General features: G+C 36.4%; 1 protein-coding gene across 3 annotated transcripts; it reads left to right on the top strand.

Annotated features, from left to right (window-relative positions):
* The first annotated feature begins 141 nt into the window (after positions 1-141).
* Positions 142-22,815, top strand: PDLIM3 (PDZ and LIM domain 3). Of its 3 annotated transcripts, XM_071743311.1 has the most exons (8): positions 143-375; positions 6,067-6,218; positions 7,744-7,828; positions 13,321-13,388; positions 16,126-16,389; positions 18,418-18,545; positions 20,229-20,340; positions 21,169-22,815. In XM_071743311.1, exons 1-8 carry the CDS (start codon positions 283-285, stop codon positions 21,356-21,358), a joined length of 1,092 nt encoding a protein of 363 aa, XP_071599412.1. In that variant the 5' UTR covers positions 143-282; the 3' UTR covers positions 21,359-22,815. The 3 variants fall into 3 exon arrangements, with proteins under 3 accessions (XP_071599413.1, XP_071599414.1, XP_071599412.1); XM_071743312.1 differs by lacking the exons at positions 13,321-13,388; positions 16,126-16,389 and adding an exon at positions 12,705-12,892 and having other exon boundaries at positions 142-375; positions 21,169-21,617; XM_071743313.1 differs by lacking the exon at positions 16,126-16,389 and having other exon boundaries at positions 142-375; positions 21,169-21,491.
* The last annotated feature ends 1,994 nt before the right edge of the window (positions 22,816-24,809 follow it).

Here is a 24,809-nt window from a genome sequence, read left to right as displayed (position 1 = left end):
ATAAAGCTGATGCAGTTGTTGTAAACTTTCCAGCATTCAGGCTTTATTTGTCTGGGTTTGATACTCCCCTCTGTGGGTGGAGAAGCCGAGGGAGAGGCTGACGTCACCCCAGGAGCAGGGATAAAGTGCAGTGCCCGCAGCTGTGGGATGAGTAAAACTTCCTAAGAGGTACACGAGGTCGGCTGCCCCATCCAGCAGGTGCTCTAGTGACAGCACCCTACGGCACGACTCCTCACACAGACCCAAGGAAAAAAGAACAGTAACCAAGAAAAAACATCCAGAATGCCACAAAACGTTACTCTCCAAGGACCAGCACCCTGGGGATTCAGGCTCTCAGGAGGGATAGATTTTAACCAACCTTTAATCATAACCAGGGTAGGTACTCTCTTCATTTCCTTTCTGTTTATGACATTCTTTAGTTATTGCAGACTTTTGCTATAGAGTTCAGAGACACAGATGAAGCTGTGAGTAGATTAGCAAGTAGCAGCTAGTTCTGAGGAGAGCCAGCTAGAATGCTAACAGTTTTTACAAGTTTGTGTGACATATTTCTGGGATTGCTTTGACTTTAATTGCATTTCTGCTTTTGCCTTGAAGTTTGGATTTACGTGCCTTGGCAGCAGGATAACACTGGCATTATTTCCCCAGACGTTCAGATGAGAAAATTAGTTTTGAGCCTACTGAGGGCCAGACCCCTTTTTTATCATTTTCACAACCAGCCTTTGTGATCACTGGGGGAGAAGACTACTTGGCAGCAGCTCCTTAAGTCTGGAAGTTTGTGCTTTGCAAATTCTGTGCTAACTTTACAAGATTAATCTGACTCTTATTTAACTAAATTAAGTTTATTGTCAGTAAAGGCAACAGCATCTGTTTTTACATATGTAAAGTTTTTCGTTTTCATAGATGTTAAACTGGTGAATAGTTAGAAACCTACCCAGCTAGAGACAGTTGTTCAGTGCTTTCTGCCATATTTAGAAATGGACATTTTACTTACCTTACTCCCCTAATAAAGGGAAGAATCTGAGCCTTTATTTTTCCATGGATTTTGAGCTAATTGTAATTTACTTTTAAAAATCATCTACTCAATGAATGGTGCTTAGGAAACACTGTCAGCTGCCCTGCACCTACAGTCATAGATATACAAAAAAACCAGAATATGTATTTTGCAAATTGCACCCAATGAACATCAGACTAGAATTAGGTCTCCTCTTGCTGCATTTCAGAATCTAAGATACACTGACTGCTTTTTGTTTGTTGTTTTTTTAAAAAAAAGTCCTGCACTATGACTCCATATATATACTATGCCTGGTATCAAATAAACAAACATCAAGAGCCTAGAAGGATGTATACCACTTGCCATGCCTTGCAGTAAATATGCTTCTAAACAAAAGTCTACAGAAAGTTTAAGGTTTAATCTTTCACATATTATACTACTAAAAATTCATTCATTCACTTATTCCAGATTTATATAAGCTTAAAACATTTTACTTATTTTAAACAGAAATAAACCAAAATGCTATTTTCTGACTCTGTAGCTTAATAAGAAATGTTCATAGGGCACAGCAAAACATTTGGAGGAAAAAGAAACAAAAACATTGAATAAAAAAGAAAAAAAAATCTCTGGATGTTTGGGGGCTTTCATTGCCTTTTATGGGCCTCCAAGAGAAAAATAGTTTCCATTATCTCCAATGAAAAATATTTTAGTGGTGTCTGGTTTGTATTTTCTTTGTGTTTAGATTAAGTGCAATGAAGTTGAAAGCTGCAGTAACAAAGGATGTTACTATAAATGTAGCTTTCTAAAGAACAGGTGATTTTGCAATTGACTCATACCTACCAAATGCCTCACAAGACATAAACCATTTGTTTCTTGCATGTTACAGAAATGCTCAAAATCACATTTTCAGGTATAAATATGAAATACATATACATATAGGGAAAAATTACACACTTAAGTTTCCTTAGTTTACCTTCAAGAATGTTAGTGGTAGATTTGATTAAAACTAATCTTTCTGTTGCCACACCATACATTTAGAAGAGCCTCTCTGTAAGTATTCATTCTGTAAATATTCATTCTTATCCTTAAGAATAAGGAGTATTTCTCAAGATTCGCATGTTTTGCTTTTTTGGACCTAGGTGTTCCTTTTGTAGAAGGTATCACCAGCAGCCCATTCATATTTGGCTTAACTGTCCTGACAAGAAATAAGACAAACATTAAGACAATAAGTAGAAATTATTCTTAAGCACATTTTTAATAAAACAATTGGACAGGTTTTTAAGTCTGGTTGGCTATAGTCCCTATTCAACACAGGAAAGATTTTACCAGGACTGGTCAAGAGAAACAGACAACATAAGAGATCAACATCCACCTGACTAAAAAACAGATGTCATCCCAAAAACCCATCTGCAATTTCCCAGGCAAGGAATTTCTCTGAACTGTTTTAAGCAAACGCAAAAACCACAGGTCCCGGTCACTGGGAGGGTAGGAAGAACATGATTAAACAGCACTAAAAATAGAGAGATTCGGAGTCTACTAGGGTCAGAAACAATTAATTAGCCAGAAATAATGAAAAAAGTCCTTGCAATCCTTTGAAATTTACACAGATAAAAATTAATTACATCAATGAAACTGATCAAAACCCTAGAATAAATGAAGCTGAGTAATTTCAGTTTGTTCTGACCAGAATACAACCCTTTGGGTTTAGTCTTTAGAGGAATGCAATCCTAGAATTTAAGTCAGATTGGATAAAGCATTACAGAAGCAATTAAAGCTTGTAGAGATTGGAGGGAATGGTGAAATCAGCTCTAAATTTAAGTCCTGTTTTAACATAAATCTTTACAGATCATAATTCAAGTATTTATATTAACTCAGTTTCATATTTAGCCACTGCACACACTCACAACTCTCTTCAGAAAAAACAGAGCCTGAAATACTGGTGAAAGGCAGTCCATGATGATTTTCATGGGTCTATTAACAGATGCAGATAACTTCTCTTCAAAGGTTCATAGGATACATTGCCCCTTGTGAGGTTAAATCTAGTCTCTGATTACACCTGAATGCTCAACATGTACTTTGAGATCTCTGTAAATCCGAGATACCAGGACACAGGAGCAACAGGCATGCCACAGAGACATGTCCTGAAGAGCAAGGGGAAAAGGCTTTTCACAAAGCACCAGCAGAACCTACTTCATGCAGCATGGGTGAGCAAGCAAAAAAAACTGCAGTCACAATTTGATTCTACATGTTCACAATACACATTTAATGCATCACTAATAGGAAACAGAATCATATTATGGAGGCACCCACAATGTCAATATTATACCCATGATACCATGTGATCTTGCAATGCATAGCCTGGTGACTTTCTATGAAATGTAGGCTGCAGTAATTTAATCTGCTTCCCTTCCCCACAAGCAACTGTAAGGTTTTCCCCCTGAAATATTAAGGATAGAGGCATATTCCTCCTACACCATCCTCATGGTAGCCTTCTGGAGCCCAGAAGGCCTGAGCAAGTATAGCTAAGCACACTCAGTAAGGTTTTAAAGCCCAAAAGACCCATCCTGGAAGCCTGGCAATAATCAGTTGTGCTAAGGAATAAGAAATACAGACTCCTGCTCCTTTTTCCTCCTTGCTCCCACCAAATAATGGTAGCTCCATCCAACCATACAGTAATATCAATGCAGCTGGTGACAATATATTAAGAAAAGCCAAGGGACTGCACCCTATTACCAGCAACACAAAGTGTCCTGCTAGCAGCACAGCTGCAGGGGAATGTACCATGCTAGGCAGCTACGCTGCTTTATAAGGCAGGATCTTTATCTCAGTCCATTGCTGAGGTATGCCACAGGCACAGCAGATAATTTGTGGTGGCCTGTAAAAAGGGTAATCTACCAAATAACCTACATAAGGATTATTCAAATAAGCTTACTCTTGAGAGGGAACCAAGAATAGCTGGTTTTGCCCATTTGTGTACTAGGTTATCAAGAGTTACCATCAAACAACAGCACTTCTGCCACAGTTTGTTATTCCATGCATGTCCACAACATGCTAAGCAGTCAGGAGCTGTGTTAGGTTAAAGGGAGAAGCATCACCATAACTCTATCTCTGTCTTCTAACAGTACTGTAAGAAGTCTCAGTGTGGTTCATTTATACCTTAAGCAGCTGAGGTTTGAGAAACAATTTTGGAGACTGCAGACTTAGAATTTATAAGAAACTTTCTCAATACATCTTCACACTGTAACACTTGTTAAGCACACAATACACAGGAATCCATTCTTTTGGAAGATGAGGGGGTCAAAGCCTCCAGCTGGCCACAGGTATCCATTTGGAAAGTTTCCGTGACTGGATAATAGGTAATGCATTGCAGTTTGCTACAGTGAAATGAAAGAAAAAGGTTTACATGCTCAAATGCAGAAAAAGGCTCACAAAACCCCCTCTAAGTTCTTTGAGCATTCAGACACACCTACAGAAGTGGACCACTGGAAAGTAGGAGTGACCTTATTTGGCTGATTTTTGCCACTGTTTCAAAACTAATCCAGTGCAACACATTTCAAAAATAATATTTCTATATAACTTTGATGATGACAGTACTGTCACCCTCAGACACAAGTCTGCCAGGTTCTGCCAGAGCTGGGGTACAGAACATACTGGATGTACACTGGGCATCTTAGTCTCTTTCTCTGCTGGAAAACTGGGAAACACCAGAATTGAAGAACATCTCCATAGCATGTTTTCCAGTCCTCCAAAACACTTAATTTCTTTTAATAATTGAGATAGCACTTGCTTTGCCTGTAGCAGAATGCACAGTGAGACGAAGTCTCTCCTATAGCTTTTCCTTTCATACATGGCACAGAACTGAGAAATCTTTTAAGGCTATATTGGCATTTTTCTCCTCACACTGGGATACATTTACCGAAAAAAAAAAAAAGCCTACCAAATGCTATTCTAGATGAATCAACCTGCCTCCTTTGTTCTGCTGTTCTAGAACAGACGAATTCCAAAACCTTTTGTATTACATCCATCAATTTCATTTTGCTGTCTTGGTTACCAATGGTCACCTAAAATGACAATATAAGCCTAAACAGACCTAAATCCCACACAGTGAACAAGACCTGTTTAAATGTTGTCATGGTATCAGAAGTCCCCTGTTTGCAAATTAAGGCCTGGTATTCTATAACAAGATTTTTGTAGCGTCTAAGTTCATGGCCTCTCTGTAACACTTGTTTTAAAACAGAATTTTGTTGCATTTTAGTTATTTTAACTATGATTTAGAAGATTATCAACAAGACCAAAACAAAGCAAGCATAGAAATACAAGGTTAAGGCTATTATTATAAACATTACTGCTGTTGCCACATTTCCATGTAGTATGAATTACACCACACAGATCACTTTGAAGGATCAGGGCTACTGTTAATCTAATGCAATGAGATTTATAGCTAAGCACTTTAGGGAGTTCAGGATCTGGATTAGACATGAATAAAGAGAAAGATCTCATTTCAGAATTATTAGCATATTTATGATTACTTAAAAATACAGCATGAGAGCCCAGGCTAGCAGAAATCACACCAACTGCTGTGTTTGTCCCTAAATGCTGTAAGAGCACAAGTGGCTTTCTGTATTGTCCTGTCAATGGCCAGGACATCATGCACATGGACATTAAATAGCACTATTTCTTTAAAGTTCTATTCTTCTGCTATTCCCTGGACTTCTAAGGGAAAAATCAACTTCTTTTCCCAAACAAATTACACAATGGCAGCTGAGACAGAGGATCAAAGACAAGTTCTAGTAGCTACAGAAATGAAAGCTGCACCTGTTTAATGCAGAAGTGTGAAGATAATTTCCATCTGATTTGAAGCATGATAAATAAAGCATTTATATGGTGATTTGACAACAGAACTACAGATGGTCTGGAAGAATTAAGAACTCACTTGTTTTTGTAACCAATCTTACAGGTGTTTATAGGCCCACTCCCTCAGCCCACTAAGAAATAGTGAAGCACAGTGAAGTTATTTTTCTCTACCAGTTTTCAGGTGTGCATGGTGTTTAAGCAGTTAAATTTTGTTTTTTCAGATTACACCTGGAGGCAAGGCTTCATCTGCCAATCTGTGCCCTGGTGATGTTATAGTAGCTATTGATGGTCTAAGCACAGAGAACATGACACATAATGATGCCCAGGAGAGAATTAAAGCAGCTACACATCAGCTTTGTTTGAAAATAGAGAGGTATGTGTACATGTCTGCTTACTTCTGAAGGAAAACACTAACCAACCAGACGATTCTACAGTGCAACCATTAAAACTTTAAACAGTTTTAAGAATTTCACAAATCCTTTGGAATTACAACACCCAGGTCTACCCCATCAGCTCCAGATCATGAGATGACCCAGAACATCTCTTCATGGGTGCAAGAATAGTTTCCCTCAGGATACTCACCACATTTATAGAGCTGTGAACCACACCACCTCTGCTGGCTCCGCAGGTCCCGTGTTTGCTGTCAGTTACCAAAGAGTTCTTCATATTTTTTGGAAATAATAAAACTCTCACCTAACTGCTACTTGTTCAGTTACCTCTCTGCTCTGAGCCCCTCAGGTGCTTATCACTGCCTCCTGCACAGACAAAGCTGCTCGTTTATCCTCCCGGTTAGAGAAAGCAACATCATGTCAGAATTTCATAAGGGGTGACAAATGAGGGTGATCTTTGGTCACAATGTATTGAAACGAACACAGGACTCTCAAAGCAATTGAAAAATTGGTTAAAAACAAACTGAAAAAACATCTCTTGCCTAAACTGCAAGAGTCCAGAAAATTTTTGCATTCATTGCTCAACCAAGAGAAGCAACCTAGCAACCCACATCTTTTTTTTTTTTTTTTTTTGAAGGACCAAAGAAGCATTGCCTAGTTACTAGAGTACATATCACAATTAAGAAGTTCCTGCAGTTAATTCCAGATTCTGTTACAGATTGATAGATGCCATTTAACAACTCTCTTAGGAAGTAATTTTCAAAATATGTTAAGTGTAATTTTGCCTATGAAATACGTGCATATTTTTAAATGATGCATATTTGTACTTAAATAAAAACAATACTTAAAAAACAATACTAGATTAATATTTATTATTCCATCATGCTTTTTAAAAATTATCTGCCAAATTTTGACTTATGAATAAAGACAGAATCGTAACTGATATTGACATATTTGCTGTCTCTGCTCTCATGACTGAATGAATCATCTATGCAAGCTCTATTTAAAATTGCACATATAGATTGCATACTGAGATTGCACTCCTCCTACATGGAAAACAGGCTTTGCATGGAAATTGTGGTCATTAAAAGAAAAGAAAGTTAAATTTCCCTGGTTTAGGATTATTACTAATATAGTAACTTTTTTATGCGTAAAATATTCTGCTGATGAAACATTCCTTTTACCAACCATTAAAATCCAAAATTGTAAAATGGTTGGTATGCTCAGGTCAAAAAGGTGCTAATTTCCCTTTTTCTTTGGATTTGGTTAGTACTAATAAATTATTTCCCATTGTTCACAGCAAATTTAATATTTTTAAAAGTAAATACACTTTACGTATGCTACATATAGTACAGATAAATATATCATTGAAGTACCATGCATCTAATAATGTCAAAACATTAAAAAAGCATAGGACAAAATGCCAATTTTCAAGCCACATTATATTTTGCTGGGATATATGCAACTCCACAGGAATTCAATTTATTTAAATTCTGTCTGTCTTTCTAGGGCAGGAACTAAATTATGGTCCCCACGAGTTTCAGAAGATGGCAAAACACATCCCTTCAAGATAAATTTAGAAGCTGAACCACAGGTAAGATTTATTAAAATGTACCTAACTATTTCCATTCACCTTTTTACACTCTGAAGTATCTCCCCTGTGGTCATTAAAAGGCTTTGAATAGCACTCCATTCCTTATCTGACAGTTTAAGCTAATATGAACCATCAGGATTATGACATGTATTAACACGATTTTATCTGACTGGATGTTCTTTAATTTTCAGCTACAACTGAAAAAAACATTAACATTTTTTCTTTAAAACTGTACATATCAACACAGTTTTATTATGTAAAGAAAGTCTCTCTTTTCTATTCTGATACAGTTTAAGTTGCTTTAGCTCTTTTAATAATTCACCATCACATGAGGAAGTTCAATCAGGAATAATTCAATCAGGAATAACTGGTCAAGTACCAAAGCAATACACTCGTCACATCACAAAAATCATTGGGATGTGTCAGTTAGAAAAACAGATCTATTAATACTTGGTCTCTACTTCCACACATTTTCATATTACACAACAGTGCTGAAAGTTACAAGATTGTATAAAACCCATCTACTGATCAACAAGCAAACCATTCACCACTTCTGGCCAGCAAAGTCTTGATCACTGTACATGAGCAAAGCAAATCCAATCAATTAAATCCTCCTCCCTCTTCAAAGTTGCACCCAGACCCTTCTGCAAAGCTATGAGCCAAAGTCTCTGTATTGTTGATAGTTATTTAACTAGATAATATCTATTACAGGTGCTTTATTCCTTTCTGATTTCTCTTTAACATATGTGAACATTTGTTCTTCTCTCAAGAGGGGGGAGGGGAGAGCAGAGAGCATTCTGCTGATCCTGGAAGGCCAGGATCCAAAAGCAAAGCAAGTATGTCCAAGTATTTATTCTGTGCTGTCCTGGAAAATGTAAGTGCGGATTCCATTTCAGTAAATCCTATGTAATAAATATACCCACCAATTCAAAGAGCCATTCCTAAATACTAATATGGCATTTCAGTGTTCCAGTTCTCTCTCCCCTTGCCAGTCTAAAAACTTGCATTAATTCACACAGCAAACTTCAACAGAAACAACCTAGACTCTTCAGCAGTAGAAAATAGCTCAGTGAAGAAACAAAACTATTTTAAATGCATTTTTGCTGAATAGCTGGGATATATATAAAATAAATAGCAATGCTATTTATGCATTAGCAATATCAATTATGCAAATGTAATACAACAGAAAATTCACTCAAAAAGCTACAGAAAAAAACATGTAGGCATATTTGACAGAAGAGTAATCCCTCTGCATGAAAGTTACATTCTTAAAAATGATAGTTGCTTAAAAATAAACCACAAGATTTCACAAAGTGCTATTTGGCAGATTATTAAAAAGCAGTGTCCATTGGGACAGAAGCTGTTTCACTTAGGTTAAATAGTGAGCCTCTTCCTTTTAGTAGGTATCCCTTTTTCCTGCCCAGAAAAGTAGCAATGCTTTTACTGCATATCTGGTCATAGCACAAGAGAATCAGTAGTATGTATACAAGTAGGGAAAACATTACAACATGTTTCTTTAACATAAGATGACAAATTATTGCAAAACTATAACCTGTGCTTTTAGGTCCTATTAGAGTTTGCTAAAGTACAACAATAAAGGCATTGAAGGCCAGACAAATAGAGAAAAATCCAAATGCATTTTTTCAAATGTAAAACAGTGCTATCCAAAAGTATTGTACACATTGATCACTATGCAGAAATGGAAAATCATTGCGTTCTATAAAAAGCATTTCTGACATTTATATAAAAATTAAAGTTACGCAAAAGTCACAGCTGTTATCACAAAATCATAGAATACCAGTACAAGCCCTCATCTGGACCTTTCTTGCCAAAAACATGGTCTAGACAAGATGGCCCAGCATCCTGTACACCTGAATCTTAAAAGTATGCAATGTTGGGGAATCCCCCACTTCCCTGGGGAGATTATTTCAATAGCTCAATGTTCTCATCATGAAAAATTTTTCTCTTTTCTCTAGCCAAAAAAGTAAGCTAGGAGTCTATTACCATTTATAATCAACTTCTGAAACAATTGTACTGGTCTAGTTTTGAGGATCTGTATTCTCTCCAGAATGTACACAGCTGTGTAGTGTCACAGCAATTATCCCCAAGGAATGCCAGGAAATGGTCCATACTGGATGCATTTCAACAGACTTTGGGGGCTACATTCCTTCTGTTTCTGATACCTTTATGGTATCAGACAAAAACAAAGAACAACAACAAAAAAACCATTCCTGATTAGGAATTTCAACAACACCCAAATCTAATTTAGCTTTTGAACAAAAGGAGGACTTTTCAAAGATTTAATGAGATCAAATAAACACAAGAGCTGGACTATTTTTGCTGCTGTATGTTCTGTCACTGACACTTTATATCAATAGATGAGTTAAAAGAAAACAGAATTTAAGTCTAACTCAAATTCTTGTTTTGCAACTGTTACATTGTAAACATGGTATTACAATGCCACATGTCTTCTGTGCTGTGTTTGTCAATGAGAAATTTTAAAAACGTGATGAAATTACAATGTTCACAGTTGGTTTTGTCAGTTTTGTATTATATATGGATTAAAATGAATTTTAAATACCTTGACAATAATATCTTCCATTAAGTAGCCATGATCCTAAACACTAGTGGATGATTTCCATTTACTAATACATTCTGTGAATTGCAGCACAGTTCTATTAGACAGAAACAAGGAACTGCAAGCAAAATCTTTGTGCTCATGTATCTGTCGCTTTCAGTAGCCTCTTACAGTGCAATGCTGCTAAATGTTTATATTTAATAAAATTGCTTTTTACTACTTGCATTTTCTGGTTGCACCTTCTATGTAACCGTGACTATTCTTCAGGTCTGTTCCTAAATGTATTTCTTATCAGTTGTTCTAAACGAAAAAAAAAAACCCAAAAAAAACAAAACAACAAAAAAAAAACCAAACCACCACACACACCAAAAAAACCAGGGCCAATTCACATTCAGGTTTTCATAAATTTTAGAAATTATCCACTGAGACATTGAACAGAGATTTTATTTTGTCTGAGAAAGGAAAGAATGTTATGGGGAATGAATAAAAATCTACAGATGTCAAGAATATGTCCATGCTTATCTAACCTGCCCTGATTATCTTGATTTATTCTGTGGATTCTTAGCATTCAAACATCCTATCTGACTTTTGCTAAGAGGTTGGATTTGTTCTAGCTGGAAGTATTTCTAGCGTTCCTAAAGACTAACATAATATTCTTAAAAGGCATTCCTGCACCAAAAAAACCCCTCTTTGTTTAGCTTTATTCAGCAGAACTAAATAGAGCAGAACCAAGGAAACTCGTTTATAAAGCTTGCTAGAGGTAAGTGAAAGACCACAACTACACCTGAATAATTTTAAAGCTGAAGATGCAGGATGTGTCCCCATGAAAAATACGTGATAGCAAATATAAGACACCTCAAACTGCACACAGTGATGAAGTGAAAAGCTCTGGTGCCTAAGATACAATCTTTAACAATTTGAAAACAATCCTACTCAACAATACCAGAACTTGGGCTGAAGTTGCATATGTTATACATGTGGTATAACACAGAGGAGTAACAACATAAATGCAGAAATAGTTTATACCATTGTAGGTGTATACACACTCAAAACCAAAGACAAATCTGAGAACTGGAAAAGATTTCTAAAAAATTTGATGTGCTACCTTAACACTGCAAGTTTTGGTATCTACAGAGAAGATCAGTTCAAACTGCAGAAACTTATTTGTTAGGAATAGGAACTTTTTATTCTCTGGACAGAAGTTCAAGTGCTGTCACAGTACTATCTCCAAAAAGCACTGCAGGACATCAGCAAAGCTGATGGCACTACAGCAGCAAACCTTCTCTACCCACTAGCAAAGAAGGAAAAAAGACCCTCAGCAGGAGACAGCACTGTTTTTTCTGAAATGTGCATTTCTGCATTTCCAAAATGTGAATAGAGATGTACCTGAGCTGGCAGAGACTCAAAGGAGACTGTACTAAAAACACGTAAAACAAACAATGGAATGCTCACATAGTCAATAGTCTTTATCTCTCCTGGCCAATCACCACAGCAGAACATTGTAAGTTACCTGAAAGGTCATGAGACATTTTTCTTACCAGATCTTATCCCCATGAACTGGAGGAAATTATCTGGGCCAAAAATAAAAATGGAAAAAAAAAAATCATATTCCAGAAATAAACAAACATAGGCAGAATTCTTTGCAATTTACCCACTTCTGGGTTTTACTTATTTGTGATGACTTCACTTTAAATTTTACAGCATCATAATGTTTGAGGCACAGGTATCCTTCAATATGTGAAATAAATTCAGAAGAATGTCTTCAAAATGACATACATTCAAGACAATCTCAGTTTAAAGAAGCGATAAAAAATTATGTGTTTTCCAGGTAATACGTTTAGAATAAAATTTTTATGCTTTTATGATGACACACTTTATCAGTATGTGACAAAAAATGCAGGAGCCAGAGATTAGCACTAAAGCAAGGCAATTAACCCAACTTCATATCAAATGTTTCTAAAAGAAGAACATAAGCAGTGCAAAACCTGAGGAATACAACAGGTTACTGTAGTATTCATCCCTTTCATTTCTTCCTAAAGTTGCACATTATTTGCAAATGTGGAACAACTTCAGTTTGTCTCGGGAGAAGAAAATTATAGTTTCTGAATGTGCATGGCTTAAGTAGCATATAGAAAATTAATGGAAAAATATAGTATGCTTGCACCAGTTAAAAAATAACAAAGCTGCAAAAGTAAAAACAAATGCAGAGATTAACAATACTGATATTGTCAGTTTTACTCATTAATAGCTTTGGTGTGCATTGTAGCTTTGTGTATTTTGTCTGCCTATCATGTACAGGAATTCAAGCCTATTGGTACAGCTCACAACAGAAGGGCCCAGCCTTTTGTTGCAGCAGCAAATATTGATGACAAAAGACAGGTAGTCAGCTCCTCCTATAATTCTCCCATTGGGCTTTATTCATCTGGCAATATTCAAGATGCGCTTCACGGACAACTGAGGGGTCTCATTCCTAACTCATCACAAAAGTGAGTACTGGTATTTACTTATAATATATGGTCATTTGTGGTATATCAATATATGTTCTGTTTTCAATTAAAAAGTCCAGCTCTTGCTGTTTTTCTGATAATCAGGATTTTATTGATTATCCAAACAAAAATGGTGATAAATGAATTTTTTTCTGACACAGAAAACTATCCATGCAGCCCTGTAGCAGCAATGCTGCAGGTAGCAAAAATTTGCCTTCTATGATGGGCTGCAACAATACCTACCATGCTTCTCTCACAACTACACATTTCTCTGAAAGCTAAAGCACTTGTATTTAGAGCAGTAGGAATGGGCAAACTCAACACGGTTACATCATGGTTGTATTTTTTACACTTTGTTAGCTACTTTTTAAGCAGAAAATAAGCATTTACAGGCCAAAGAAAGTTATTTTAACCTTTTTTCTTTACAGGATATGAACTACTTTGAACACAGGCATAATATTCGTCCCAAACCTTTCATAGTCTCAGGCCGAAGCAGGTTATAAACTCTGAGTGCTGTGCTGGATTTGGATGCATGGTGTTATTTTTTTTAATGGGTACTCACCATTGACATTAATAAAGCAGATTTATGCGTATGAAATTTACTTACAGCAGTACATAGCCTAAAGCTGAAACTGAAAACAAAGAAACAAAAAACAGAACCCAAAAACCTGAGATGGTTGACTTGCAGGGATCAGGTTTGCAGGTTCCCTCTCTCACCTCAGTTATAATGCTACGAGTCTGCAGTAACTGTACTTGTGATTCTGTGTAAAGCAGAGCACCAGGTACTGTATGCTTATACCTCTAGGGCACTCTGAAATTCTTCTCTTTAAATGCAAATACCTACTATTTGTTAACCTGCTAATTAAAAGATAGCTAGTTATATGTTATCATCTAGGCCATGCAGACACTTCAAGTTTGCTTTTCAGCAGACCTCTGCTCAGAAGGCAACCTAATGCAGAGCTAAAATAGAAATACCTGATGCCACAGGCACATGAAGTTCTAAAATGAAGAAAAGCTTATATATTTATATCCATCATTTTAGCTTAATACTCCTCTAACATAAACAGGAATTAAATGTCTCACTATTATTTATGCCACTAAATACACAGGGGAAAAAAAACAATGCAAACTCTGGCTAAAAGTGCAAGGAAGCTCAGAAGTGCCTGTGTGGTGCTATGTTCCGTGATGCAACCCTTCATCCTTTCTAGCAGTAGTGGTTTTTATCAGTGCATTTCATTATGGAGGTGTAAAATGCCTGCATTTCAAATAGACTTGTTTCAGTCTGATAGAAAAACAGGATAACTGATTCCTGTGGACAAAGGAAAATCTTGTGTGGATTACCAGTATTGTGAGATGTGTTAAATTTTTTTAGCTACCTGACTGAATAAGAGGAGAATGTAGAAGATGGATACAGACCAATGCTTTTGCAAACAAGAACTATCAATGTAGAACACCCTCACAGTGGAGAAAAGATGCCCATCTCTCCTTGCAGTCCGATGCTGATACAGCATATATGACAAAACAGCCCTTAGCAAACATGCATGGCCTCTAACCATAGGCAACACTTGCATACTGCACTTAAATTGACTTTTGGACCACCAGGTACCCAGTTGGATTTATGGAATTTCAAATAAGCATATCAAAAGCCTGATCTTCTCATTCAGAAATATCAACTACACAGTATTATGTTTTATTTATAATTTATTGTGTTTTAACATTACTTTGGCGTATCACAGCAAGAATTGTGCTTTTTCTAATATTTTCCTGCTACTTTCTGTTTACTAACACTATCAGCACTGACAAAACTTACTTTACTACAGGATCTAAAGGCAGTATTTACTCTTCTAAAAGATAAAACTGCAAATTTTAAAGTTGCCCCCATGAGACTCTTTTGGCTGGCTCATGCGAGGCAATGATGCAGAACTGTACTTTTACTTTAAGGCTTGTCTACCATTTCTGGAATTAACTTTCTTTTGTAAATGTTTTTGATGGCAGAATATATATTTACCATTACATTTTTGAGAAAGTGGTCCTACACAAAGTCCTCTCTGAATCTAAGGAAGAATTTTGGGTTTTCTCTGCCCAAGAGTAGAGCTTCTGGGCAAAGTACTGTACTATCAGTCTGGGAAACACAGTCCCAGATTTACACACGAACTTTTTCCGGGGGAGAAGCAACCATAATCCTGATATGCAGGTTTGAGGAAAGAGATTGCATATTTATCTCTCATGGCTCTAAATATCACATAAATGGTAACCAATGACTGTGGAAAGCCAGGGTTATGCAGTGTTACACAACAACAACAAAAAATATCCCATAGCAAAGAAAGCCTATGAGGCGCTATGGAGAAAAGACTGATGTGTTCAAAACAGGGACACAGAAAAAAGCTTTGTGTTTAATGTTCACATTATGTTACTAATCCTTTTCCAGATATGTCAGGTTGGTGTGCTGTAACTTCACTTCAGTAATGTCAAGCAACATTAATATTCTAAAAAACCTTTTTAATATATAAAAATTATGTGGTAAATATACTTCAAAAGCAGTACAATTAATTCTCTGAATATATATCCATTCTTCTTGTGAAGGACCACTTTACATTCTAGTGGGAACACTGTAATTCAAAAATGTAAAAGTATGCGTGGCTCTTTGAAATGTTCAGTCGTACTGTAGAATTTAAAGAACTCTAGGAAATGTCACATGCATTATTTTACATCAGTTTTACATCAGTCTCTCCAGCTGTGGACTAAGATGGTTGTGAGGCGCAGGACTGGAATGATGTGCCTAAGACTGCAGATGTTCATTCTGTCACCGACACAGACAACTCACATAAACTTCATATGCTTCCCTTTTGTGGATGTTAAGAATATTCACCTAGAAAAAGAATTTTAAGGACGCTTAAATAATCCTCAGTAAAATCTAGCATTAAAGATGTAAAGTAATACAATGTTCTGAATTGTTCAAGCTAGAAAAATTTTTTTACTATCCTTAAACAAAATGCATGCCAGAACTTTAAGGACTGCTTTTTAACTGGCACTGGTACTTGTTACAGGCAAATACTTTCCAGCGAACACGCATACTTTTGCTTATCTCTACTTTCTCTACTTTTGCTTTTCTGTATCTGTTCTGTTTATGCTTTCCAGCCCTGTTAACATCACCATATTCCTGTACTTTTGTCTTTATCCTCTGTAATCCGACACGCACTGCACACTCCCGTGTAACCTGGCTATTAACACAGCGGATGCAGCACTCCTTCGGGCATTGACTGTGGCAGTGGACGCAGCACCCCCTCCTCCATTAGCACAGTCAGCTCCATCTGCCCAACTGAGCTGAAAGCAGTGTCTAGGATGGCCCCTAACATTCCCTTGGAAATGGAGCTTCCCGGTGTCAAGATTGTACATGCTCAGTTTAACACACCTATGCAGTTGTACTCAGATGACAATATCATGGAAACACTGCAAGGCCAAGTTTCTACAGCTCTGGGGGAAACACCTGCCACAAGGTAATTAGAGCAACATCTTTACTACTTATGAATATACAGATTTAGAATATACCAAAAATCATGAGCTTTGGTAGTATCATCCTGTCTCTATGAAAATGGATAAAAGGGTAGGAGAAAACCTACACCATTTAAAGCCATCAAATTCTTCATTACAATATTAGTAGTTTATGACTATTTTTAATTACTCTTTATTAAAGGAGGCTTTCAGACATATTTAAAAATAAATACTTCATAGCAAGTAATCATATCTGCAGCTAATAAAAACTGATGATGTTACCTGGACTATTATCTGACTGACCCTCCAAATTAAGATTGTGATTCCCTCCAAAATTCACAACTATTATTACTAACCTGCGTATTCAATAACTTATTAATAATCAGTAACCTATTATTATTATTAACTCATGTTTATTTCAACTGTTGAACTTCAGCTTATGAAGCTGAGGAAATCTTGTAGATGTTACACAGCAACTGATTCAGTATGACAAGCTCTTGTACAAAGGGAGACAGAACTGACTTTGTAATCCTACAAATCCATCTCTGACTTACGAATTTTATCCATTGCAATGACTAAAATTTTGATGGAAACCTCTGGATAACAATGGTGATTATACAATAAAAAGTTTTAAAGCATTATTCAATTTTTTCACGGGACAGTTCATCATACACAATGCTTTATCTTCACTTTTGCATAGTAGTAACCTCTTTTCTCTTTTACAATAGTACTTCAGTTAAACCTTCATAATATATATGGCGTGAACTAAAGCTATTTACTAATATTTTAAATAAGCAATAATCACTGGCACCAATGAGCCTTCTTCAGCACCTTGCAGAATTGGGCTTTACTCACCATAAAAACTGTATTTCCATATAGAAGTATTCAAATTCACCTTATGTGATGAAAACTGTAGTTCATTAAGTCTTTGCAGAATGATGTTATGCTACTGCATAAATTAGAGAATAATAAAAGAAAAATTTGCTTTTTCTTTATTCTGAAATCACGGACTAAGCTCAGAGTAATTAGATTTCACCAAATCTGTGGCATCACCAGTTTAAGAACTGACTCTCTACATAGGCTTGAAATGTCTCTTTTCTTATGAGGCTGGTTTTCACTATGTATGCATTCAGAAATGCTGCTTCACACACATTCAGCCTAATTCCTGCCACTGCATATAGACATCTACTTTTCCCCTGTAGTTATCATGATGAATTCAAACCATTCGTTACAGTTACAGTTTAAAAGACCATGAAATATTCCAAGAAAAATCTTCAGCTCACAAATCATTGGAAATTCAACTATCAGCTGTTGTTCGGAAAGCAGCTTACATTATGCTTTTATTATAAAATCATCACTACAAAAAGTAAGCCATGTCCCACTCTAACTAAACTAAGAAACAGAATTTTCACTCATCATTTTTCACCTTACAATACTTCCTACTATGCAATTCCCACTTCACTCCTTTTGTCATCTTCATGTTAACTATGTAACGATCATCTTATCATCAAACAATCACTGTATTAACTAGTGATCAAACCAACTTAGAAAAGGAATACCCTCCAGCCATGATACTCTCCCAGGTGTTTGTTTACATGTTGGCTGATCTTACACGAAGATATGAGCTGTGATTTTAATGACATTCTTGAGGCCAGCTGGTATGAAAATGAAACTTAGGGATATTGTGCCAGAGAGCACCTGGTGATACAGCACTTGATTTCAGGAGAGCAACTGCTTTGAGCCTATTTCTAAATGCCATTAGAGCCAGAACAGTAATTATGGAAATGCTTTCATGAGTTTTTAGATTTAATTTTTTAATTTAACTATTGTACTGATATTTTTTCAGCACTTTTCAGATCAAGAGGACACTACATAAAGGAATGCTACCTGGAAGAGAGTCTTTCAGTTGAAAGTAGTTCAAACACATTGTCTTTGTGCTTGTTTACTGAATCAGAATCTGTGCCTCATAGAACTGTGGCTTTAAAGTTATGATTGTTAATCTGATTTATCTGCTCTTTCTCCCTGTGATACAGTGACCCATGTCCCAACTCCGTGCCTCAGTCTGATGTGTACAAGATGCTGCATGCCAACCAGGAGGAACCCACTCAACCTCGCCAGTCTGGGTCCTTTAAGGTGCTCCAGAATTTAGTCTCCGAAGAAGGTGGTTAATAATGACATATTTTATCTGTTCAAACCATTTTTAAATACTTGCGGGAAGGGGAAAGCTGAGAAGAAAATATGAGGTATCAGAGCTATAAGAATTTCTGTGAGCCAAATTAGTTGTGAATCTTATAGACAGTACACCAACCTCCTATAATTTTCCCCCTTTGCTTTTTCTAGTTGGCAAACTCCTGTATTAATACAATTAAAATACAAAATGCAAATTAATCACATTCCTCATAATCTCTTCTCAGATTTTAAAATCGTTAATGTACAAAGTTGACTTTAACTGAATGATAAAAAGTTTTATGCAAGAGAACTTTTGAGACAAGCTGCATATATTCATGACACTAAGGCAGAAAAGACTCTTCCACATCCAGGAGAAAAAGAAATTTAAACCCACTCCTAAAATAAGTTTCACCCATCTCCTCTTCATTCTAAATAAAAATTAAATAAGACAATTTAATTTACAATCTTACATCCTTCAAATTAATACGTTCTTAAAATAACGCTACTAAAAGATGCAAGACTGTAGTATTTACAGAGTTTAAAGAATAAAATAGTACTAAAACAATCTAAAAGGTATATGTTTAAAAACTCAATTTTTGCATCTCAGAATTTAACAGAGAAGTGATGAAAAGTAATTGTCTCTATATACCATTGTGGGATTTTGCTTGGCATTTTCTTGCATTTTGCTATAGTTTTGTATTGAAATCATGTTATTAATCTTTCTTAATTTTTGTATGTTGAGTTATAAAATTAAGAAGCTTTCTAACAATAGGTCTTGATGACATTATGTTGCTATGCTAAAGGCAAATCCTCCCTCTCCCACAAAGACCTATCATCAGAGAATTAGACGGTGTCTACGAGGCAGAGAGCACTATATATGTGGAATCATGGAAGGGACCTTAAAGATCATCTCATTCCAATGCCTCTGCACTGGCAGGAACACCTCCCACCAGACCAGGTTGCTCTCAACCCCATGAACCTGGCACTGAACACGTCCATAGTTGAGGCACGCACAAGTTCCCTGTGCAACCTGTTCCAGTGTCTCACTACCATCATGGTGAAATATTTCTTCCTACTCTCTAACCTAAATCTCCCCTCTTCCGATTTAAAAAATTACCCCTCATCCAATGACTACACACCTTTGTAAAAAGTCCCTCCCCAGCTTTCCTGTAGGCTGCTTCAGGTACTGGAAGGCCACTGTAAGGTCTCCCCGAAACCTTCTCCAGGCTGAGCAGCCCCAGCTCTCTCACTCTGTCTTCATAGCAGAGCTGCTCCAGGCCTCTCATCAGCTCCATGGCCCTCCTCTGGACTCGCTCCTCATCCTTCCTGTGTTGGAGGTGCCAGAGCTGGACACAGTGCCCCACATGGAGTTCCATTAGTATGGAGTACAGGGGTAGAATCACCTCCTTTAACCTGCTGGGCACACTTCTTTTGATGCAGCCCAGGATACATCACTTCTGTACTTGCTTATTGGCCACAAGCTACACAGTCTCTTTGCCAGTTCCAAAGGGGTGGAATCTGTCCCACTTGTGAGCCACAAGTGTAGAGAAAATTCACTGTTGGTGTAAGTGAAAGCCTGTAAGTACATCCAGCAGTGTATTTACAGGAAACATATTTAACTGCAGCAGATGTTTTTTTATTAGCTGGTACATAACAGGATTGTTTTGGTTCCCAGATGGACGCCCCGTGGGTACAAGAAGTGTGAAAGCACCTGTTACAAAGATACCTTCTGCCATGCCTGGTGCCCAGAAAGTGCCACTGTGTGACAAGTGTGGAAATGGGATTGTGTAAGTTGTTTCTTTTTAGTTTTAGAAATCTCTAGTTTGAGCACTTGTTCTCAACTACCACCAGAGACTGTGGAATGCTTTCCTAGTGATGGTTTTGGTCTCTGTCTGCATTAGCAGAAAAATGCTTCCAGGCAACAGAGATATAAACATACATTGTTCTAAATCCCAAATTACTGATTTATACCTTAGACACATTCAATACAGATTATTTCAGTTTTGCCAGTGTACCTTCAAGGCCTAAATTAAGATTCCTCAGGACATTTTGCAAGTCAATCATTAACACATACCTACTGAAACCTGCAGTTATCTATGCTGCATTGTCTTAGGCTGTGAATTTTCAGAAGTTTCTTGGTAGTGTAAAGCATTCTTCTCCAAACCAAATGAGAGTATCCAGAACACTCTGTAGGTCTTAAACTACCATATTTCTCTCTGAATGATGTAACTTACTTCAGCAAAGAATTCAGGTAACGATGAACTCAGAGAACACAGTCATTGAGATGTAGAAATGTGGTATTTAAACTAATTTTGTCACCATTTGGATAGGTTAGACTGTACTTTCTGCGTTGTAAACAAATTAACATATTTCTTTAAACTCTAATTTTCTAATGAACTATTGAACTGTGATCAACTCTGCAGCATTTTATGTCACTTACTCAAACTCAGATTCCAACATTACATTATACAGTAGTTGGTAAACCCATGAGATGAACAACCTAAAGGCCTTAAGATACATAGCTAGAACTTACCTTGTGTCATACTGTTGTTTATTCTCACTTTAAATTCATATTAATTAATTGTTTTTTTATTCTTTTCATTGTTTCCATATAGAGGAACAGTGGTGAAGGCACGTGATAAATACCGGCACCCAGAATGTTTTGTGTGCTCTGACTGCAATCTCAACCTGAAACAAAAAGGCTACTTCTTTGTGGAGGGGCAGCTATACTGTGAAGCTCATGCTCGAGCTCGCATGCGGCCACCAGAAGGCTATGAAGCAGTCACTGTTTACCCAAAATGCTAGTCTTACTCTAACACACAAATACATGCATGTACACAAAAAGCCATTAACAGCTTAGAACTGCAGTACAAGTATCAGGACTTCTGCCTGATTCCAAAGTAGCAGCTTTTAAACTTTTCCTCATGGGATTCTGAGGGAGGTAGAAGTCCTTATTAGCCACCTGTAGCATATTATACCAGTAAAATTCTGCTAAAACTTTATATTTGCAGTTGTCAATATAACTCAATAAAGCATAAACTAAAGCAGCTGTACTGAAATGAAATTTTAAAAAGTTAAACAGTTGAGATATATTACATGATTGCTACAGCATATGCATAAGTGCTGTAATCAAGACATAATATTTAACATCAATTAAGTACCTGTTCAAATGCTAAAGCCATGGAAGTGTCACTGGCTGGACCTAAACAAATGTAGAAACTTGACAGATCATTTGGAAAACAGCTATTTTACATGAACAGCACAAAAAAAAAACCAGTTGTTCATGTCTGCTTCCAACATCTATTATTCAACTACCCTTAATGTATACAAAAACTAGATTTTGCTTACTGTGCTTTGAATTTGGGGTTATACTGACTTAATTTTCTGATACAGAAATTGTGATATGGAAGAAGTATCATTTCATACAATAAAATAGCTAGTATAATAAAGACTGTTTAGTAGGAAGCAAAACAGAAGATCTATATTGTTTTAATGATTTGTTACAAAATCAGCTTTCACATCACTGAGCAGAAAATTGTTCTGAGGCATGCACACACATACATTGGTTTTTTTGAAAAACAAAAAAAACCCACACTAATAGGAAATCACTACAAATTGAGAATGAAAGTAGATTTTACAATTTTTCTGTAGAAAATGGTAGGTTTTTTGCATCCCCATCTTTCAGTTTTCATAACAGAAACAACAGGCAAGTATAATATCTTTACTGCTGGTAAACTAAAACTTAGACAGCTTTACAAATAAAGGTTGATTAAAATATGTGAAGGAAAGAACTTTTGTTAAAAGCCTGGTGAAATTCTAAGGAAAAACAGGCTCAAAGAATACAGTTTTATATAATTTCTGATTTTTTTAAGGCGTACATTATTTTCAGGTAGGTGTCAGGTACATATAGACACACCAGAATTTAAATGTTTTAAAAATGTGTGTCACTGCATTTATAATTTATGTCTGCATATCAAAAGCAGACATTAAAGAAGTATGGTACCATTTTAAAGGTTAGTTTCTGAATAATTTTGGGATAGAAAATGTAATTCTACTCCCCACTTATCATGGAGGCTCTGGGGAAGCTTTACTTTTCCAGTGATAAAGCCCATAAAGTAAATCTGAAAATGCTTTTGAAAGCAAGAGTGCACATCTATTTTGACAAACCTAAAATGTCAGTGTTTTAAAATATTTGCTTTATATTAATTTCTTTGTGGAGTAACATAAAATGTGGATAAAAATAAATTACTACATGTGCTAAAGACTGTGTATTTCTTTTTGACTGGTTTGAAAATAAGAAAGTGAGAGCATCCAGTGACTTGACAGTAACAGGAGTTCGGCATTTTCACCCTAACTGAGGTGTAAGCTTTGGATTTATCAAACCAGTGGCAAGAATGAAATACAATTTTTATACTAGGCATTGGAGTATATCATCTGGACAATATTAGCTTTCTAAAAATGAATGAGATCATGTGCTTTCAAAACTGAAAATCCCAAACCACTCTCTCTGTAATAAGACACACAGACCAATTGTAGATCAGGGGAAACTCTCAGAAATGTAGATACAAAAACTGTTGGGTTAAAAGAAAGTCACAAACCATTACTTGATGCCAAAACTTTGGAAAAATTTCAGTAGAACTGCGTCACCACCTGGTGCTATTTTGAGAGGTTTGAAGTTGGACATGACTTTCACAGAATTCACCCAAATTACGACCTACTTGAAAACACTTACATGAATATAATGTAAAGGAAACAAATATTTTCAGTTAATGTAGATTCTAAAATCCTTGATCTTGATAGAGAAAGAAAACTGTAAATCTCACACCACAGTCAGTACAGTCTGAAGTATTTGAATGTAGAGATTTAAATGTGAGAAAAAGATACAGCTCTCTATCATGTGCTGAAGCCCGAATGCTTTAACTGAATAGGGTGTCGGTGGTTCCTGACACAAATCCTTTACAAAGTGTCCAGCTAAAGAACTATTCACTTTGTCTCCCTGTCAGTAAATCATGATAGCTTAATGCTACTATGCCTTTTCTCAGCTGTGTCCAGATTTTTATATATATCTATTACAAGCTGAAAAGAGCAGTGGCATTTATTTTTAGATTAAGAGAAAGATAGTAAGAGTGACTTCACATGCTTGTCATCTCGATTCTTCAGATGCTCATCAACAGGTGTGAAAAGCTTTCCTCAGCTATGCTATTGCTGCATAAACAGCAGGGCTGTTCTAGGAGATTTTAAAAACTTACATGAATCTGTATGTCTCTAGATAAGTAAATCAAGAACTGCATATGAAATACACAGATTAATTTATATGGTACTTTTGTATCATTTCAAAACAAACACTTTAGGTCTTTTAAGTAATGCTGAAGTGTTTCAACAGCCTGACACCTTAAAGGTTCTATAAAGTAGTTAAAACAAACCATGCTGCTTCCATCAACTTCATAACTTTTTTCAGTTTTTCTGTCACATTTCACCACTTAAAAAATGCAGCCAGTGCTTTGGTGTAATTGAGAGGTGTGCTATTGAAAGTAACCCTCCTGCTTCCTGCATTTTGTTTCACATCATACAACAGCTGAAGAGTACACAAAGTGGTTTCCTTTACAATGAAATTCAACTAGACGACCATCTCTGGGATCATTGCTAATGCACTCCATCCACTGAAGGGAATTCACTCCACAGAATCAAACTAGATATAAACAGACTTAACTTGAAATGCATATCAGGTTGGTACCAGGACCTCCATACCAACTGATCTGCTCCTCCTGCACCAAGCTGCCTGCTAATGCAGACATAGCTCCAAGCGTTTCTTGCAGCTTTCAGAGATACAAACTTTCATATCATAAATTAAATTATTGACCATTTAAAACCAGAGAAATATCCTGTCTCAGACCTTGTACCTGGTTTCAGGTCAGGTTCCATAAGTCACAAGTGTTTGGTCAAGAATGTTCATTCTAATTTCTGGGAACCAAATAGAAGGGAACAACCATGTTGTTTGGAATAAATCTGACTTACATGTAAAACACATGCACTTGATTTACCTCTGTTCTGAGGAAGGAGTGAGGATGGGCAGCCAGTGTCACAAGGACAAAATTACCATTATTCTACTACTATTACTAGATAAATACTATTTATCTAGTATCTATACAGGGAATTTATAAATAAAGCTATTTTTATATATATATATATATACATATATATATATATCCAGCAACTTTTATCTTCGAAGGCAACTATACCTGGGAGATTGGCCCTT

The sequence above is a fragment of the Heliangelus exortis genome, chromosome 4 (genome assembly GCF_036169615.1).
Source record: "Heliangelus exortis chromosome 4, bHelExo1.hap1, whole genome shotgun sequence".
NCBI lineage: Eukaryota > Metazoa > Chordata > Aves > Apodiformes > Trochilidae > Heliangelus > Heliangelus exortis.
This window is presented reverse-complemented; position numbering and strand designations above follow the sequence as displayed.